Here is a 21,538-nt window from a genome sequence, read left to right as displayed (position 1 = left end):
TCCACAAACCCCGCTCTCTGAATTTCAACTCCAAAAAATTTTTGAATACTCACATCCATTAAACAGAATCCTGTAAAAATACGTGTGTTGGACAGAAGTAGACCTATTCTTCAGTAGCAAGTTGGAGTAAGACTCTCGAAGGACCACCAGCTACACTCTTCCAGTGAAAGGTCCTGGACCTAAAAAGGTCTTTCTCCTCTGTAATATTCCACTCAACAATAACCCTGTTTCCAGAAAAAAGATTAAAGTTGTAGGTCCTGATTCATAAGTGGCTTAAGGGTTTTACGTAGTTTGTGAAATTCTCCAATTTCTAGTCACAACTCAGAGCAGTAATTACAGTAGAGCACCAGCTGGCAACTTCCATGTTTATTGGCCAGAACGTCAACATAGCTACCCACTTACACCAACTAACAGAACTAAATTTTAATGCTGCTTCACAGCATGTGTACTTGTCAAGCCATTAACCAACAGTTCTAGAAAATATTTTGATTTACCTGAGGTTTCACAAAGAAGACTGTACAATTACATACAGTACATTTGGCATATATGTATCAAAATTCTTGTTGGAGAAATAAATTACAAACAATGGTACAAAACCACTCCAAGACAACCTTTGTTCAACAAGAACATGTGTGTGAGTTTTACAGTTTTATTTTTTGTATTGCTCTTACAGTAAGCAAACTATTTAGTTTATACAAAATAAACCTGTAGTTTTATATAGTTTAAAAAAATCATCTTTGGCTAAACAAAGCTCCTCCTATTTTTATACATATATTTATATATATACAAACATCAGATATTTTACAAGACCATGTAGGAAGCTGTACACATAGATACAATAAAGAGAACATTAACCAAGTTTCACACTTTACAAAAAAGGAATCCCAAGTCAGATTCAAAACAGTCAAACCCTGCCTCCCATCACCTATACAGATATGAAAGCAAGTAACACAGATAAGGAATAAACAACTTTGTAATAAAATACTGCCTGCCTTTTTTGATGCAGAGAGGAAGCATTTAAATGGAGAGAAGTGACTTCCCTCAGTGCCTTCAGTACTGTGCACATGTTGATCCATAAGGATATAGTTAAAAGAATACTCTTAGTAGAGTCCAACTTTTGCACAAATACGAACACTTCTCTGCAAACTTACTGTTCTTAAAACAGTTTCAGTTAGATTTAAATCTTCACCAAATTAACAATTGTCACAAATGTTTGTTAAGAACAAACACAGGCTGGTGCACCAATCCCCCACTGAAATCACCAGGCACTGCCAGCATTAGCACAGAAGGTGAGATTTGATCATTAAAAGCAAACATTTCAGAAGCAAGCATTTAAGACGGAAGACTGCCAGAACTGACATCATCACCTACTCAAGTCATTCCTTGTAACAGTTTCCAGAGCACTACCTAAAATAAGGGCAATGCACTGTTTGGCAGCATGACAATCCATTCTGTAGGTCACATGTACAATACTCCAAAGTGGTCAGTGACAACATCACGGACAAATTATCTGATGGTTTATTAGAAAGAGAGGTCTGTCCCATCAGTTGGAGAGGGAACAAAAAAACATGCTGACATTGAAGAAATGGTCACTGGACTCTGAAAAAGAGCCAATTCAATCCAAGTTGAAAGGCAATGCACTTTGGTGGGGCTATTAACTGAAGTCTAACTGAACTCAGCAGATGCTCTGACTGAATAAAGACTACAGCAATTCTGGTCCTCCATACAGAATAAAACCTCAAAAATCAATGAACTCATTAAAAAAAACCCTTGCAACTTCCAGGGATGTTTCTCAGAGAGAAGAAAAAAAAAAATCCTTTTTAGAAATTTGGGATAAAACAGCAGTGTGTATGAGATGTGTGTGTAAATATATATATATATATACACACACACACACACTTTAGGTATGTTCTAGTAAAACTGGAAACAGTTATAACAGATTTTTTAAAATAGAACATAATGAATTTCTAATGTACTAAACAATTTGTAAAGATAGATGCAATTGCTGTCAAAACATGCCAAGTTGACAAGCTTTTGAAAACTGCTTGTTTTTACAGAGAAGTTTTGTTTCTGGTTAGTAGCTACAAAGTCACACTTTATGAAACTGTAAAGGTCTGTCTGTTTCTAAATTAATTTTTAACAGAAAATCACTTCTCAATATTTACTCTTTTTTTAACAAAACAGAATGTTTATTATGTTGAAGACCTTAACAAAGTACCTTTTCCAGATGTAATTTGGAACAGAAAAACATAATGGCCTTTGCAGAGTAGTGCTCATATGAAGTTAACACTTAAGCTACCCTGCACACCGACTATTCTGAAAACAGATTCTGTTAGATTTAACTCTCCAGTAAGTAAACAATTGTCACAAATATTTGTTAAAAACAAGCTGCAGGATCCACCTATTCCTGAGCAACAGAATTCAATTACTAGATAAGCAACTTCTGGAATCATTGCCCTGCCTTATTTTAAAAGAACAAGTCCTCACTTCTTAAAATATGTTCCACAGTCACAAAGATGACCTACCTGTCATTTTCCAGGATTATCTGCCAACTGGATTCCAAAGCACTCTCACTTTTTAAGATCAGAGTTCGACATCAGCACACACAGAACTTCTGTCAAGCGAAACAAGAGCCACCATTCCCACTCAACTGCTTGCCCTTGTCTCCACTCACAGAACACCTTTAACTAACAGGAGATGTCACCCACTTGAAATGATACTGCCCCATGCGCAGTGTCAAAGCCCTTTCTTCCCTAGCCACTTGGTTTGTGAAGTTCCCTCTGTGTTACCCTGTTAAAGAACGTCAGAGGAAACGCAGACAATAACTAACAGTGCACTGGATTTACCAAACTCAGTATTCTGACTTGGATACCACCCCATAATCCCATCATACGAATGCAGTGGCTCCAGTCCATCCCTGCAGGTAACAGCTACGCCCTGTAACCATGAAGCAACTTGGTTTGAGTCTACTTGCACTTGGATTTCTTGAACAGCTTCATTAACTGCTTGAATCTTTCTGAAACCTAATGGAGGACAAAAAAAAAAAAAAAAAAAAAAGATACATCATTAAGGCCCCAGACCCAGACTTCCACATCTACCAAGACAGATTGATCTGACATCAATTTTTTTAAGACCACCACTATTTGCTTACAGGAAATTTTAGTAGGAGAATTTTAGGAGCACCAATAACAGATTAACTGGATCTAGGAAGTCTTCCTACACCTTTCACACTTGAAATAGCTTCCAGGTTAATCAAGGAGAGCTAGAGCCAACACAGGTTTAACACAGGTTTCCCTACAAGAAGAGGGAAAAAAATGAAGGCTTCAAAGACAATTAGCCTTGAATTTGCCATGTGTAACCATGAGTAAGATGCAAATGTAAAGACAAAAGCTTATTTTGTACACCACAAAAAGCGCCGTTTATTGGTTATTTTCAACCCTCTTATACAATTATTGCTTCAGGTATTTTTGGCTCATCATGGAGTAATCTGCCCACCAGGGATTTTACATAACTGGTCTGTAGATCAGAGTAAAAAGTTTTTTTCTGAACATAGCTACAGCTGACATAGTGACCTCATTCAGCTCTAAGCTAGTGTTTCTTATTGCTATATACATATTGCTATAGCATATTGATGATCCACCAAACTAACTGGGAAGAGAGGCATAAATGCACAGATAACATTGTTTTATCCAACCAGCCACCCCAACAGCTTCCAAACCCCACAAAAACCCTGCAGCCACACAAAACAACACTCTAAAAGCCAAATCCCAATCATGCAGGATTTCCTAATGGAGTCAAATGTGTTTCTCCCTTTCTAGATTTTCAGGATATAGATTAAGAGAAAAATTCAACTTAAGTGTAAAGTTATATGCAAACCTCTGGAAATATTCTACATTAATTTGCTATCTGTGTCTTTTGAAACTTTTTAATTAAAAAATGAAAGAAAAATGAAACACCTTCATTAAAAATGTCCTTTCTGCACAACCCTGGTACTTTTTTTGAGCTCTAACTTCAATTTTTTTCCTAATTTATTAAAGGTGTGCAAAGGCTTCAGGCCTCTCAAAATTGCCTTTCTTTATCTAAGTGCCGATCCAACAACAATCCCTTATGAGTGTAGCACTTTCAACACACCAATCAAACAAGTATTGAGGAATCCCCATAATACTCCTATAATGTGTATTTTTAAGAAGTAACAACTGGCAGAATCAGATTATTTTTTACAAGAATCCCCCAAAATGACATGAGGAAAAGAAAACTACAGATTTGCAGACAATCTCCAAAGATTTTTGTTCAACTACAATTGTCAGTGTAGGAATTTAGCAAACATAAGAATATCATCACCTACCTGATTTGGGCTTTTGTTTAGCCTAGTGGCCAAGGAAACAAAAGTTTTGCTTGATGGTCCTTTTTTCTGACATTCCAGTAAAATTTCTCGGTCATCATTTCTAGACAAAAGTGAATTTTTAAAATATTCATACATATAGTTGTGTATGTGCACACAAGCAAAATAATACATACAGGCCTATATAAAATTTGGAGTATTTCCAAACTACAGAATATGAATTCAAACAGCAGCAATGAATTTGTGGAGGATCCTTTCTTCTACCAGCACAGAGTAATAGAGTCAGTACAAACAAGTGGTAGTGGAGATTATGTTCCCATACTAGGAAGAGCAGGATTGTTATAACAGTTAGCCCCAAACCAAAGTCAAAGAATTTTAAGCTTCTAAACCAGACATTTAAACTTGAATTGAGAGGAACTCAGATTCAACAGGGTCAGTAGTTCCAGGTGCACATGCCTCAGTTTGCATGGCTGAATAGCTGCTTTCACCTAAGGCCCACTGATGTTCAAAGATCAACCAGAGAGGCACTTGACTTCTCTAAGTGGCTTAATGTAATAAAGATACTCGGAGCACATCTACTGTTCAGATGAGAATAAAAAATCAGAAGTCTATTCTGTAGTGTGTCACCGGTTTCCTGTTTGTCTCATCAACGATTTAGGCAAAATGTGTATAGACAGTAATTTTATTTGACTGAAACCTGTCATACTTCAATAAATTATATTTCTTTTCTTCAATTTCAAAGAAAAACGTAATGACCAATTATTTAAATAAATGCCTTTTTTTTCTAAAAGACAAACAAAATTTCAAAGATAAATAAAAAGTGTGAAACCGAAAACCTGGTCATATTCATAAGGAAAACTGTAAGTCTCTTCCTACCTTTTTGGTGTGCACATTAAAAAAAAATCACATTAGCTTTTGCTGTCTTTTTTCCATGAAGGAGCTGATTTTCTTTTAAAATGTTACCTAGAAACTAACTTTATCTCCAAACTATAGTTTAGAAAGGTCTGTCCTGAAAAATTTTAGAACCCCCTTTATAAAGTGTTGATTGTATCAAGTTGTACCAAGAACAGCAAAACCTCCCAACTATAGTTTCTTAAAAATAAGAATACACGACGATAATTTTGCATGAATTATTGACATGTACAGCCACCTCACTTGTCACACACATCCTGCAAATTGGAGTACCTGAGTTGAATGGTTGACTAGTACATTTCCACATATTGAGCAGCTCAGACCCGAAAACAAAAAACTGTTTGCTCTCGTGCCTTCCCTCAGAAGGGGAAATCTTTAGCTATTCTCCTTCACCAGTCACTGATGCCTCATAGGAACATCAAGGACCTCCATTCCCTACCAAGCCTGGCTGGAATTTTTGGACAGAAGAAATAAACTGGGCAGGGGAAATAACAAGAACAGACAGTGCATTACAGTAGGTTTGTCACCTATGGCCCATAACTTTCAAAACAAAAGCCAGGAGGACTCTTACTTCGGGATATGTGGATAAGTGATGGACACCAATCTCCCAGAGCAATCCTGCATTGATAAAAGGAGGGTCCCATTCCACTTTTTAGAGAAGGGTGTAGCGCTACCAAATAACTTCAGTCATCAGCTAAATACCCTTTTCTTCCCTCTTTTCAGTGTATAAGGTAGTTTAAAAAAGCCCTAAAGCAATCAAGCAGATCAAATCAGAAATTACCTTGTCCAGGATACTACTACTTCTCCCTTCTTTTTAATGATGTTTTTGGCATAGAGGCTAGGTGATGATGGAGATGAACCCAAGGCAGAAGAGTCTTTGTTCTGCTGTAGCTCATTCTTCTTATTGGAACATTGTTTGGGTGATGAATTTCTATCTTCAGACCTGATATTACTTCCATCACTCCCCTCACCTGCTGATTCAGTTCCTTTTCGTTGCCTTTTGGAATCGGAATTCTCTTCTACGGTCTCTTTTTTCCTCTTTTTACTAGTTTTATCATCTATACTTATCTGGCACCCTCCATTAGTCTTTGAACTGGGTTTTGTTTCAAGATCACATTCACCTGCTACAGTCTCATCAGAAAGCTCTTCTGTTAAGTCTATAGATGCATTGAAGCACTCTTCAAGTTCTTCCTTTTTATCACTGACTTCTGAGTTTCCTGTTGAAGTTTCCCGAGTCCCGTTATCTGCTCTGGATTCCACTGCATGACATGAAGTTCCATTAACAACACCATCTGTTATGTATGACTTCATATTGCATCCAGCAGGAAAAGAAGCTTGAGATCTAACATGCATTTCATTTATGTTTTTGGATACTTGCAATTTGTGTGCCTCAGATTGCTCAGAGCCTTTATCTGGGCTTTCAGTGTCGTGGCTCTCTTTGTCTGAAGATTTTCTACGGGTCCCAAGCAACTCAGTACTTTCTTCCTTTCCAATACTATTGTGTGACTCCTTCAGAGGCTGAGCTAAGGTAGGATTTTGTTCTTGTTCAGCACTGACGTGAGGCAAGTGATCCATCTTAACCAGATCTGGTTTGACGGCTTCTTTCACGGTGGCACTCTGGCTGTCCCTTTCTTTTCCCCCAGTTCTCGTTTCTCCTTTTCCAGTCTTGGTTGAGGATGCCTGTGCCTCCTTCACTGGAGCCATCTGATCAGAAGCTGGTGAGACAGATGGCACTGCACGCCTAATCTTTACAATAAAATGATCATTGGATTTCTCCATGATTACTGCTTGCATTGGTAGGCTGGGGCGACACTGAAAACCAGGAGCAACAGGCCGACTTGTCCACGATGATGAACAACTTGATTTACTGCTTGAGTTATCAGATTCTAAAGCCAAATGAATGTCTTGTTCAGTGGCATCCTCCTCTCCAAGAAGTGCATCTTCGCTGTAATGTGCACTAACAACACCCTCTGGAGCTGAGCTAGAATTATTCTCAGGTTTTAGAAAGCTGAGGTGAGCATCTGATTTCAAAGGTGATGGAATCGTTAAGGAAACAGCCAAATCTTCAAGAAGGATAGAAGAAACACATGATTTATTCTTCTGCAAATTGCATTCATCTTCTTTGCACGAAGCCGAGTTTGTGGAAACCTCAAACATACAGCTCTCATCCAGCACATCTGGATCAACAGGCATCTGAGGCCTAGATGCTAGTGAGGGAGCTCTTACAGGTGAAACAATAGTCCAGCTAATACCCTCTTCCTGTTTACAATCCATGCATGCGTCCTTTGGAGCAATTTCTTGCTCTAGTTCAGCAGCATTATCCCTGCATTTATGACTGTCTAAAAACTGTTTTTCTGGTGTCCTGAATTCACACTCATTTCTGTTGATATTGCCACCATTTTTTTCCAAGAGATCAGAGCCTTGCAATAAGCTTTTAAAAATTTCACCCATTTGAGCATCACTTACAAGATTAAATGTGAGACTGGACGCTTGTTGTTCTGTGAGAAGCTCATAACTAAGATCAGACTTGTTAGCATCTCTGGACAGTTGGAGTCCTTCCTTTTCATGTTTAACACCCTTCACTGGAGTAAGAGTGCTTTGTAAATTACTCTCTTTAGAGAGGTGAACTTTTGTTTGGGAACTTCTTGTGTTATCAATGGAGTTAAGACATTTTGTAAAGGCAGTTTTTGGTGTACCTGTCTTATTTTTCTCATGGTGACACTTAGGTTGTTGATAATCCACAGTTGCCTTTGAAATATATTCTTCGGGCTTTTGAGAACCATCTTTCAGGGACTTTTTTCTAGATCTCTGCACATCATTTTTATGACTGATCTTGTGGTTTTGCTTTCCAGCTCTTTCGAACTTCCCATCCTCACCCTCATTTCCCACATCACATAGCTTTATTATAATTCTCCTTATCTTTTCAAATAAGTAATCAAGCTGTTCATCTACAAATTTCCACAACTGTTTTTTCATATCTGACACTTGCTGTTCAAAAAGACGGTCCACTATTGCATTCTTTTTAACTTGTTTAAGTTTTGACTCTATAATATCACAGATATTCAATTTTAATGTATCACCTAATGCACATATCTTGGAAAAGTTCAAGTATCTTATTAATGCTGTAAAATTTATGATCCCAGATTCTATAATTCTGTGAAAATGCTGAACTGGGAAGTGGACTTTGAACTTCATATAACTTTTCCTCATCTGTTTTCGTATAGCTCTGAGCATCTGCATGATTTCTTGTATATTTGAAGGTTCAACAATAACATGAACTATTTTTTCAAGACAAGCAATGCTCACAGTTTTGTTTTTCCTCATATTCTTTGAAGATCTGAAGGTCTGATTTTTATGCCTCTCTCTGTTCTTTCGTGTGCTTACTTGCACAGAAACAAATTTTCCATTATCTTCATTGCAGTGCACAGTTTTGCTGTTTTGATTCTGAGGACTGCTGGTCAAATTTCGTGTCTCAGAAGAAGCTTTTGGTCTCGACTTTTTTGTATTTTCAGAGCCTCTCTCTGGTTTAGATTTTTCTTTCTCTTCATCGCTACTCACAATTTCGCCTTCTTCTATTTCATCTGAAGAGATACTCAGCTGAGACTCCATCTCTAAGTGTTCATCAGACATACTAACTGGCTTTTGATTTTCTTTGTTTACCTCCTTTGACAAGTTCTTTGAGGGACAGATGACAACAGCACCTTCAGGAATTAAATCTATAAAAAGAAAACAGTTTGCTAATCACCATAAAGAATGCAATTTTAAACAGCATTTTCAGAAAGACCTGCAAGATTCTCTTCTGTAAACTGACTATTCAGAACTGTTTGTTTGAACTCGGGAAGCCTGAGCTATAACAAGTTTGGGTGGTTTGCTTCAGCAGTTTAAGGGATTTGAGCTTTAAGGGGCAAATTGAGCTTTATTTTGAGCAAATTTTGAGCTTTAAGGGGCCTCAACATTTCACCAAACACATGCGAACTATCTCACAAATACATCAATTGGAAAGAGAAAAATACAGCAGTTTTCATCAACTTTGAATTTCTTTCCATTTACTTTAACAAGTTTTCTGATTACTGTACCAGCTAAATAACAACTATCACATCATTTACATACAATAGGTGGCTTTTCTTTTAAATTTCAAAACTAAAACAAATTGAGAACAAATGACCCATTAATGTTCTAATACTCCCATAAAGTGTTATGCTCTGAAACATAAACAGATTTCAATGCCACTCCACCATTTCTTTTCTAGTAAGAAATCTAAACTTCCAAGAATTTTTGTTTTAATTGCAGCAGGACATTACAAGGAAGACTTAAGTTCACAAATACTTGAAAGAATATGATCCTATGTAACTTTTGCTTCCACAATTTCAGAGGAAAACCTAAAGGGATCTATGCAAAACTAGCCGCAACTAAGACATGCGTATGTGTTTTTTTAGTAAGTTAATACAAAACTCATATTTCAACCAATCTTCTGCCAGTAGTGACCAACTCCAATTTTTAGAGCACTAATATTCAAATAGCTACAATCTTGGCTGCAACATTAAATGCTTCCACTACTAACAAAAAGGACCACTGAGACATACACAGCTTAAGAAGACACAATTTGTATCTTTCAGAAGGCAGTTAAAAGAAGTAATTTCTGCTTTCCTTAAGCAGATCTTCTAAGCTTTATGTAGAAAAGAAATTAGAACATACATATATACAAATACCTTTGTTGTAAGTCTTCACAAGGCCTTTACAGGGACCTTCCATCTTCAGTGCTTTAGCCAAAGGACGCACTGGACTATTCAGTGGGCTGATTGCCTTTGGAATATACCTCAAGTGATTGAGATCAATGCTCAGTATTGAGCTGTCATCATCAACAGAAACTGGGTTAGTTTCTATCTCTTTAGTTATAGGACACATCTCACCACTGAGAGAAGATGCTGTTGCAGTACTGTTATCAGTTAGGTCTGGCTCCAGATTACAAGTATTCTGGTCAACTAGTGGTTCATCCTTAGCAGTTATTATAGTTCTGTCCAGTAAATGAGATGTACTAATACTAATTTCACAGATACTCTTTTCCTCCATGGGACAGTCAACATTTTCTGCAGCCACGTGATCATCATCCCTCACTACTTCCATTAAACAGTCTGGTTTTGTTTCACTGATGCCATCTGCAGTACCAGAGGACTCCAGATCACCAGAACTTCTGGCTTCTGAGTCATCTAAGACAACATTTTGAGAGCCACATTGATCTGCAGAGCTTTCTTTGTCAGTAGCCACCCATATTTTATCTTCCTCTTTCTTCTCTGCTGCTGACTCTAGAAGGTCTCCCATACTTGCACTTGCAGGTTCAGGTTCAGCCACTTCTGCTGCTGGTACATTATCATCCTGCATCTCACCCTCTGTCACACGCAACTCTTCACACTCTGCCATACTCCCTGTCACCTCCAGGGGCAAAGATTCAGGGTGGTTCAGACCCGTCACTGCTGCTGTTTTTCCTGAGGCTTCCAGTTCAACTGGATCACAAGCCTCTGCCACTTCTGATGGCGTTTCTGCCTCCATCTCATCAGGAACCAGCACCTTTGCTGCTTCTGGCAATGTCTGGGGCTGTACCTGACCCACGTCTGCTTCTGGAAAGGTTTCTGAGCTTGGTTCATCAGCTGCAACTGCTGGCAACGCTTCACACTGTGCTGGATCTGCTGCTGCTACTTTCAAGGCTCCGTTTTCAGAACTGACGGAAACAGGCCGCGATGGTTCCACGTTGCTTTGAGCTGGAGCGTCCAGAACTTGTAGTGCTGAATGACTGTGCTCTGTGGGACCACAGTCTAGAGGGTGGGCAGAATCTAAGAGTTCTGCTTGCAGTGTGAGCTCTGTACCTCCCTCATCAGTGGCCTTTTGGGAAGGTTTTCTAAGCCTATCCACTGCAGACAGACATTGTTTCTTATTAGGAGAAAGAGTTAAATTTAGCTTTTCCATAAAGCTAAGTTTTAAGTCTTTGCTTTTTGGCCCACTGCGATTACCTTTAGTTTTGGGAACTTTATCATTTTTTAAGCTATCTGCTACTCTGGATGTTTCTTCCAGCTTACAGGGTTTCTTTCTCATGCTTTTTGTAACATCTGTACCTTTCTTGGAGTCTTTTACAGATTGGTGAGAAAATTCTTTTGCAACTTTTTTTTCATTTCTAAAATGTCTATTTTCATCCTGATCCTCTCTTTCCCTTTTCCTTTTTTCTTCAGTTCTGTGTCTTTCTGATTTGGAATGTGCTGTTTCCCATTCATGTCTACTACTACTTTCCTTCAAGCGTGCATATTTATGCTCTCTGCTGCTGGAATTAGAAGGTGAAGTCCTTCCTTCTCGAGAGATATGATCATCTGTTCCCCTGTCTCTCTTGCAGTCAATGTGTTTTACTTTTCTAGACTCTTCCGCACGACATTTGCGTGATTCATGAACAGTCTTTGAATGTTCATTCTTGGAGTGTGGACTGCTCCCCCTACCAGGCCTCCTTGGTTGCTCTTGCAGCTTTTCAGTTGGTTTATTTTTTTGGCCAGCATGTTTTTCACCTTTATCATGTGTTTTAATGTCTTTTTTTAATCCATTTTGTAATCTCTCATCAGCATACAATTCACCTCTTGTTTGAAACCTGTCTTTACCAGCTGTCTGTTTCTCCCAGGAAGAAACACCCCTTTCTACTCTTCTTTCTACACTTGGACTGCATTTGAGTTTCATGCTCTGACTTTTTTGTTGCAATTCATTTTTACTAGCCTTCTCTGAAAGGGTTTTCAGCTTCTGTTGAGGATCTGAATTCCCCTCTTCACTGTCACCATCATTTCCAGTGCTCTGATGTACTTCTCTCTTGTATTTGTTGACATTTCCCCTGCTGTACTGTTCATTACTTTTAGTTTCTTTTCTTTCCTTTCTGCTCTCCTTGCTGGAAGTATGGTCATAGCTCAGTGCACACGTGTGAGTACCATCACTGCAGAGCTCTTCAGGAGGGTGCCTCAGCAAAAATGGAGTGTTCCTTTTTTCAGAGCCAGACTTCCCACTGTCCGTGTTATGAGATGAGTAACTGTGGTATCCATCTTTTGAACAGTCATTTTTCATTCTATGTTCCATCTTCATATTGTCACCTAAATCAGAAGGTCTGAATTTGGAATCTTTTGTTTTAGTTGATCCTGGAAGGTATGTTCTTCGATGGTTGGGAAATTCTGATAGCCTGTTTATAAAAAGGAAAAATGTTATGCTCTTTTAAAATTTATTTAAACGTAACTAAAGCTGAACTGCAATGAATCCATGTATCTGTAAAAATTGTTAACACTTTCTTTCATTTTCAATCTGAATAAAAGTGGGCGATATAAAAAACATTTAATAACATCCATCAGCACAGAACAAAAGAATATAATTTATATACATATTTTCCAAAGGAAATTCATCTGAAGAAAAATCAAGATTTATGAAAAAGTACTATATTGAGCCTAGTTAACAATTTCAGTAATTCAAATTAGTATCATTGTCCAGCAATAAAGCGAGCTTTCCCCCAGGTAAAAAAAGTTGTTCTTTACAGCATGAGTGATTTAAAATAATTATAATTGAAAAACCATCAATAAGCAAATAAACTACATTTGGGAGTTGTTGCAAGCTCCAGAAGACAAGTAGTACATTATGATAACCAAGCCTCATCAAGGCCACATGCTACTGCTGAGAAGTCATCATATTAAAAATAATTAAAAAACTCAAATTTAAAAGGGTACATGTAGCCTGTATGGCATAAACTCCTATTCATTACTGATAGAATGCACCGGTTACCTCACTACTAAAACAAACAAACAACCAACCTCCCAAACCCACCACAATAAAACAAACACCAAAAACAACCAGACACTTTTCTACCATAGTCAACACAACATTTCATTCAAATATCATCACTAAAGACAAGGTCAACCTTTTTATACACTCACCACTACATAAAAAGAATGATGGTGTCTAATCCATGTAGAAAGAAAGAAAACTAAAAAGTTACAGCAACAAATGATGGCAGCAAACTGTTGGGGTCTCCCCCAAATCACTAAATGTCTGGCTCTGTTTCAGAGAGTCAAGGATGAAGTGGCTGCAACACAGACATCTGGATTTGGCCTGCAATTCTATGATGAAGCAGCATCCAGTTGTAAGGAAGCAGTGCAAGTGTAAAATAATTATCTCCAATACAAAATAGGATTGATTTTGCTTTATAAAATGGAATACTTCCTATGGGTCAATACAGTAAATTTAAATATGATATGAACACCTTATACAACTGGGCCTACTCCAAAAACATGACATTGTGATGTGAACTGAATGTTGAACCCTAATAATGCTGCAGCTGTTGTAACACAAAATCCTTTCTTATATTTGTTTCATTTTGAATGAAACTGATAATTTTTTTCTATGCTTTAGGCTTGCTATTAAATCTGTATATGTGTGATTAATGTTACTGTATCCAAGCTGTGTTTGTTTGATTTTGTGGTTTTAAAGTTGAGGGGTTTTTTTGAGATAAACACTAACAACTCCCTGAGAGATACTAACTTTGAAATAATCTTTACACACAGATGCATTGTCTAAGCTAAGCTAATTTACTATAAACCATGCAACAGACTTCTAAGATATCAAAGTGCCACCTTTCCCACAATTTTCCATGATGGATGCTTCCAAAATACCTAGATCAAATCCTGAACCCCTGCTCTGATTTCACGTGGTTCAGAAACCTTACTGTCAGCTACTCTCCCACCCATACTTCACTGTTTGCAACTCCTTCCAATAACATTAGTGGCATACAGAAATAACCAATAAATCTCCAGTTGTTATCCCCCACCACTGGAGACAGGGATTTCACATCTTGCCATGAAAACATTATATAATCAATTTTTTTTCATTTGTTGTCTGGCAAGTTCCATGGAATTCAAATCTGAGGCCATAAAACAAGACTGGTTTTGAAGCTGAACTGTGTAGAGTATCTGCTTTGAAACATGCAAGATAGTTAGATAACCCACAAGGAACAGTGGGTTACAAACAAAAATTCATGCAAAAGGTCACCATTTGGACTCCTTCTTGGTTTCTTAAGTAGAAACCAAAGACCCCATCAGGCAAAGGAGATATCTATGTATTTCCTCTGATTGTACTGGTTCTAAACTACACAGTTATTTACTAAGTAATTTTTTTTCATTACTTTTTCTTCAAATACATATAAAAATTTCTAACAAGTATATAAACATGATCAGAAAAAAAGCATGTTTTCAGTTCTACTGTCTATTTGTACCTTTGATGGAGATGACTGATTTCTTCATCCTTACGGTTAATTTCCACTCTTGCTGTTTTGATAAGGGCTGAAATATTCTTTTTGAGAGCCTGGTTTTCATTCTGTAGAATGATATTCTATTTTAAATATATATAAAACAGACAGCAAGAGAGAGGGAGAGAAAAAACAAGAATTAGCTTGGGTATCCAAACATGTAATGAAAAATAGTGCAAGACAACCACTAGAAAAATGTCTCATCATTGGCAAAGTGACAGTAAAACATATATAAAACTTTTCGAAGAAATCAAAATTATTGACATCCAAAAAGTTTGGGGTTTTTCTGGGGGTTTTCTGTCAGGATTTTTTTTTTGGGGGGGGGGTGTTGCATTGGTTTTGTTGTTGTTGTTGTTGTTTTGTTTTTTTTGTTTTGGTTTTGTTGTTGTTTGGTTTTTTGCTTTAGTTTTTTTGGGTTTTTTGCTTTTTTTGTAACATCACTCACATTTATGGTCCTGTTTGTGGCCCTGGTAACTATTTCAAACATTTCAAGCATACAATTTAATAAAACTGAAATATGCCATAAAACAAGTGAGCTAAAAAATGATAATCCACCTCTTCATTTCATTCTTTTACTCAATTTATTACTTTCTTGGTCACTGCAGTAAATGAGAGATGTAGCTCTAAAGCACATTCATAGAAAGAGCGTATTTTTTTCAAGGTATCAAAACCAACTTTGGGTACTCTATCATTCTAACCTTTCTAGGCATGATATTCTAGAACCCTGTCAATCCTAGAAATAGTCCCTTCTCTTGATAATTGTCCTCAGCAAAGCCTGCTCAGAAAGGCAGACAAGATTTGCAGAAAACAATACAGAAGTGTCACAGGGCAGCAGCTGCTTACCACTGCAAACCTTAGAACCTTTGGGAGTTATGTGTAATATGCACTAGAGCACACTGCAGAATTGCCCCAAATAATCCAGCTCTATAGAATGGCACAGCAAGGGAACACCAGCTCAAGTTGAAGAGCAGCTCAGACTTTTCAAATTGGCACTGCGCTCAAAGCAACACAGACATCTGCTTCCAGTTCTAATGACAGTGCAGGTACCTTTACAGCCCTGTCCCTAGTGCATTAAAAAAACAAGAGTACTGGATACCTTTCTGATAACTACTCATTTCACACATTCACTTTCTAATTAAGAAGACACAAGACAGCTTTTAACCAAATAAAGTCTTACTGCACACAACATTGTGAAACAATTTACCTACTGATTTTGTCAGTAGGCTATCCCAGCAACCATCCTAGGCAGAACAAGCTCCTAGCATCTATCTACAGGAGCGCTTTACAAACTATCCATGCAATGGATCAAGTCTGGAAAGCATGTAAAATTTCTTTCTCAAAGCAATATTCAATTTACTTTGCATGATCTTGACAATATTTCCCTTTGAACTACAATACCTGTGCCTGTATTTCTTTAAATTTCTTCATCAACTCTTTAATTTGCTGTTGGCATTTTCCATATTCTGCCTGCAACTGTCAAAGAGAGAAGAATTCACAGCATAGGAGCGGACTTAATTACACAGAAGAGTTACTTCTCTAGATTTATACCTAGTTAACACACTAATGTATATTACAAACCTGTTTTTTCCCCCAAAGAAACATATTAAAGCTGTATTGAAACAAAAGGCTCCAATATGCTCCAACTAGTATACAGGTCTCTAAAATGACACAAACACTCAGGTAAGAGGAAATCTATGTGTGCTTGCCTAACAGTAATAGGCTAAAGAATAACAGAAAGCCATATTGTTGTGAAATTAAAGACACAATTACCAAGGAGCAGGAGTTCTAAGAGCCAAGTAGATGGGGACTCTCTTGTCAGATTTTGTGTAACACAAAACAGGTAAGGAAAAACACAACAAAAAGTTACTACAAACGTGGACTGCAAAAAATAGACTGCAAAAGGACATGATGCTGCTAAGATCACAAAGTTAAGCAAAATAAATTTGGCAGAAGCTCTTCTTTAGAGGTAGATAGTGACAAAGCTTTCACAGAAGAATGGACAACTTCCATTCAAACAAACAGTCAACAACTTTCAAACTTGCAAAGTGACATTTTCATCACTCAGTGGAGTCCTGGAGGTTCCGCTCCTGCTCCTTCCAACATCTGTGGATGTCTGTCCCTTTTATGCCATTTAAATGCGTCTTGTAGGCCAGGACTGGTGATGCTACTTAAGTGAGTGTTGCCTTGATTTGCTGGAAGCAGCTACCTACTGCATGGCCACCTTCAGTCTCAAGGACAGAATTTAACAAGACATAAGATAGGTCATGGATTTATCTGCTTTACTCTGTAAAAAATTTGTTGGGAGAAATGTCAAGACCAGCTTTGTATCATATGTCTGATGAGATCCTTGACTAGAGGGAAACCACAAAACATTCTCCCACTATGTAGCTGATACATGAACTGCATGCAAAGGATAAGAAATGGGAACACATCATGTCACAGAGTGACAGATTTCCCTCTTCAGATGAACTCATTGTCCTAAGAGTTTATTAGCACACTCTTGTTCTTACTTATTTAAAAACAGCCTATTTTTCCAACAATGTGAGCATGCCGACAACATTTTCTGTACTTTACTTTTTACACAAGAAAATTTGGAACAAAACCCCCCAAAAACACTAGATTTTTTTTCCATATTAATACATACCTCATCATAGGATGCTTTCTTTGCAGTCCCTTCTTCAATTAATATTTCATCAAATAAATTTAAGCTGCTTCTAGATGGTGTAGTATTTGGTGCAAAATTGTCTATATAAAGAAAAGCAATGACATAAGGAAAAGGTAGTCTTCTAGCCAAGTTGCATTGTTTACACTGTTCTATATTGCCTGTGCATTTTGGTTCTACTTCTTGTACTTACAAGGTAACAACACACAAAATAAAGAATTATTACATGCTCATGGCATATCATGTTGCAGTAAGGTACAAAGGTTTCTTGAAATAGCCATCTCTAAGTGAAATGAAAGTGAAATGAAAAAAAGACCCAAACAAAACCAACTGACAAGCCAACACCCAAACACCCAATTTATTTAATGACAGTGCTTTTTCCTCAAATCCTCATGGGTGCTCTGTTCACCAAGTACACTTAACTGACAGGACCTGGCTTATGACACCCCTGAAATACAGATGCATTTGCCGACAAAAAAATGAAGTCAGCTATCAAAGCTGTGCTTCCATCCTTTGGACAATACCAATGTAAGAGGATGTACAAATAACATCTTATTTGTAAGATGTAACATCTCACCAGTCCTCTCTTCAACTTTAAAATACCAAGATCCCTCAAAACTGGACTTGTGGGAGACAGAGGAGTGCAGGAAATTCGACATGGACTATATAAAATGCTTTCATTACATTGCTATTCCTCCTTGTATCTTTGATGTTTACTAAACAATGCATCTCCGTATGTGAAATATGAACTTCAGAAATACAAAATGCAAAATAAAAAAATTTATAGATGCTTTATGTCTGTAGGATATAGCACAGTCCTTCCATAAAAATTCAGTGGTCTTACAGCTGTAAGATCAGGAGAGAAATAATTGCTTAAATACTAGAAACAGCATCTCATTAAATGGTACACTAAGGCTCATGAAAAAGATCATGTGCTGGATCCATTTATTACTCACCTTCAAAGAAGTTAAAAGAAGAAATTAATTTACATTAGCATGTCAAATTATTTGGAAAGTAACAAAAGGTTAAAATGATCTCCTGAATATACTGTATCACATAGAAAGTATGCACTGGATCTCTCACTGGGGATTTTGTGATCAGTGACTGTTGGATCTGGTCCTGAAGCTTACATAAACACAAAATAAAGGTGTTTTTCCCAGGATAAAATGTCCCGTATCACAGCACAGATAGAATAGCTAGGGTTTCTCTGCACCCCTTACACGCCCAAGTCTCTTCAAATAGCCAGTATCAGAGGAAAACTCTCATTCATTCAACTAATAGATTTAAGAATTCTCTGCTGCATTTATACAGCCTAACATATGTCTTGAATTTAAACAAGCTGCTCACTGAAGCATAGGTTACACCAGCTAAATGTAAACCTAAAATTAAATATTGTTTTACTTGAAATCAGCCTAAGAAGCAGAGAGTCTATCATGTTCCAAGCCAAGCAGTGGGACACAATTAACCTACCAGAAACCGACACACTGCTGTCCAAGCCATCATAAATATCCACTGAGCTCTCATCTCCTTCCCTGAAGGGGGAAGCTTCAGCTAAAGCAATGGAAAAAAAAAAAAAAAAAGGCCAAAGTAATCATTTAGTAAACTGCAAACTCTACCTTCCCCATAAAGTAAGTGCAGCTAGAAAATAGTAGAGGTAACAGTACAGACCAGTGAAAGACAGGGAAATTTTTCCAGCAAACTACTGCTACTGTGGAGAAAAGATCTTTATTCACCAGGGAGCAAAGACAGTCCTGTAAGATCAGTTTGTAAATACTACAAGAACTGTGCACAAAGCATATTATACGGCAAACAGATTTTAAAATGATAAATTAAGTAAACTTGATCTAACTCTGAAACTGTTTTCTAGAATGCACTGAATACAAAACTTACACAACTCAAAAACAAAAAGAAAAGATTTGGTACAATAAAACCACTACTGTTAGAAGAAACATTTCTTGCTAAAAAAAAAAGTATTGTAGCAGTCTGTATCATAACGCAAACGATTTGCTTTAGTATTGCCATCTACTCACACACTAACTGGTTCTGCAAACGTATTTTAATCTAAATCTCCTCATTCTCTCTTCATGTCTTTTTCCAATGCCTCTTATCACTCTCGTCTCCTCCATGTGAACCTCTCTAGTTCTGCAACAAACATTATTTCTATAAAGAAAAACATCAATGTCCACAGTCCTTCTGAGGCTGGGAATCTCCCAAATATGTCTCAAGGCAACCAACTGTGGAGCTGGAAATAGAGTACCTTATTATGGGTACACATTGGCTCTTACAAACAGCAAACAAAAGAGCAGTGCCCCTAACTGTTCAAATGCAAGCTTCATTAAGATACAGCTAAAGGTTAAATTATACAGCAGGAAAGACAGGGGAGAGACCAGCTCCAGGCATCCCTCAAAACATTCAGAAATCCAAAGTACAGGTATGGTTTTAAATACAAACTGATTAATGGGATATGGCTTGCATGATATTGTGCCACAGCCATTTAATTACAGTTGAAGCTCATCAGTATTTGTCACAACTTCGAACTTGTTTTTTAAGTTATTTTCGGACCTATTTATTAGCATAAGACTGCTTGCATTACTTCCCTGCGAATCAGAAAGTAATCTAACACTTCTTACCACTGTAGCGGATATCAAACAGTCCCAGTCCATCCTCACCTGCTGCCATGATACAAACTCCCTATGGCTTCCCCATCTACGAGGAAAATATCAAAGCAAAGAGAACCAATTAACTGACAATTTCAGAACAGCAACATAAAGCAGCATCATCTTGAAGTATGTCAATTACACGTGAGCTACCTGTGGCCCTTGTTCTTCAATAAAATCTAGCACTAGAATGAGAAAACTCTTGTATCAAGGTAACAAAATGAGCTTTCAAGAAATTTAAGAAATTATCTGTTACTTAAATAAGCATCCTGAAGATCTTTAGCTGTTACTTACAGATCCTACAAAGAAATTCTGATTTGAAAACCAGCACTGCATTCTGCGAACAGGTATCTTACCCAGTTAAAATAATCTGATTTAATAATTCTGATTTCTTCCCTACTGACCATTTAAGAGGAAATTCCCCTTGTCTGATACCACCAGTCAAACCAGTACCGAGCAGGGGGGCTGGCAGAGGCTCAGGCTGGGGGGCGGGCAGGGGGGGAAGGTACAGGCGCGGAGCAGCCGCCAGCCCGTTCAGAGAGAGCGGCCCTTCCCCACTCCCCAGGCCTCGCCCTCCCTGCACAGGCGGGGAAGGGGCTCCCCCCCGCCCCAATTCCTGCCACGGCGGAAGAGCTCGGGACCTCTCGGGGGCCAGGGCAGGAGCACCCCGGGTCGCGGCTCCCCCAGCCGCCGGCGGCGGGCAGGCTGTGCCCGCAGGGGCGCGTGCCCGGGGGTGCCGTGCCCGGGGGTGCCGAGCCGGCGGTGCCGAGCCGGCGGTGCCGAGCCGGGGGAGCGGCGCAGGGCCGGGGCACTCACCGGCCGCCGCCGCGGTGCCGCAGGCCGGGCGCGGGGGGCGGGGCCAGCGCCGCGCCAGCCAACGGCCGCAGCCGCACGGCGCATCCGCCGCCGTGACGTCACAGCCCCGCCCCCGGCCCCGAGCAGTTGGCGCCAAAGTGAGACGCGCGCGGCGGCCGCGCCCCGCCCCCTCCGCCGTGGCCCCGCCCCCTCGCCCCTTCCTGACCGCGGGCCCCATCCCGGCCCGGCCACGAGCGCGGGAAATCGCGCGCTGCTCCCGGCGGGACGAGCCGGGCGCCTCCCGCCTGCTCCGGCCCGGAACTCACGGCACTCGCTGGTCACGCAGGCCGGTGTCGCGGCAGCTGGTAGCTGCCTGGGGCAGCGCCGCACGACACACGCGCGCTCACCTGGTGCCGTTCCCCGCTGCTACGGCGGTGCTCTCGGGAAGCCCGAGGTTTAATGCCGGCGGCTCCTGCTATCGGCGATCCCGCTGCCAAACCCCTGCACGGACATCGTTACCGCCCGACAGCCGCGCTCGGCCTCCGCGAGCGGCTGCCACCGGGGGCGTAACGTTCCTGCCGCCCGAGCCGGGGCCACCCGCTGCCGCGCCCGTCACCGCCCGCCCTCGGCCGCCTCCCTGACCCAGATTTAAAGGGCTCACGGGCGGGCGAGTCCTGCGGCAGCAGTGGCAGATGGCTCTGCGGGAAGCAGGGAGCAGCGTAGGCCGAGGACGCGGCAAACGCAGCCCCACACGCGCGGACTTCCAGTGCCCTGAGCCAGCGGGAGAGCCCCGCTCCGCTCCCGGACGGCGCCCGCGGCGAGAGAGGAGGCGGCGCGGTGCACGCCGGGAGCTGTAGTCCGGG

The 21,538-nt window shown here is 39.7% G+C and overlaps 1 protein-coding gene across 5 annotated transcripts; it reads right to left on the bottom strand.

The window, feature by feature from the left end:
• Nucleotides 1-351: 351 nt before the first annotated feature.
• CASP8AP2 (caspase 8 associated protein 2) lies at nucleotides 352-21,516 on the bottom strand. 5 transcript variants are annotated; one of them, XM_032105053.1, is made up of 10 exons: nucleotides 21,083-21,516; nucleotides 19,854-19,929; nucleotides 18,694-18,774; nucleotides 17,206-17,306; nucleotides 15,960-16,034; nucleotides 14,529-14,644; nucleotides 9,964-12,452; nucleotides 6,036-8,970; nucleotides 4,346-4,445; nucleotides 352-3,023 (listed from the first exon to the last, which is right to left on the bottom strand). In XM_032105053.1, the coding sequence occupies exons 2-10, from the start codon at nucleotides 19,900-19,902 to the stop codon at nucleotides 2,967-2,969; spliced, it is 6,003 nt and encodes a 2,000-aa protein (XP_031960944.1). In that variant the 5' UTR covers nucleotides 19,903-19,929; nucleotides 21,083-21,516; the 3' UTR covers nucleotides 352-2,966. The 5 variants fall into 5 exon arrangements, with proteins under 5 accessions (XP_031960944.1, XP_031960946.1, XP_031960945.1 ...); XM_032105055.1 differs by having other exon boundaries at nucleotides 19,893-19,929; XM_032105054.1 differs by lacking the exon at nucleotides 21,083-21,516 and adding an exon at nucleotides 20,697-20,728.
• Nucleotides 21,517-21,538: the final 22 nt, after the last annotated feature.

This window comes from Corvus moneduloides, chromosome 3 (genome assembly GCF_009650955.1).
Source record: "Corvus moneduloides isolate bCorMon1 chromosome 3, bCorMon1.pri, whole genome shotgun sequence".
In the NCBI taxonomy this organism is placed as follows: domain Eukaryota; kingdom Metazoa; phylum Chordata; class Aves; order Passeriformes; family Corvidae; genus Corvus; species Corvus moneduloides.
The sequence above is the reverse complement of the archived record's forward strand: the minus strand, read 5'-3'. Positions and strand labels throughout refer to the sequence as shown.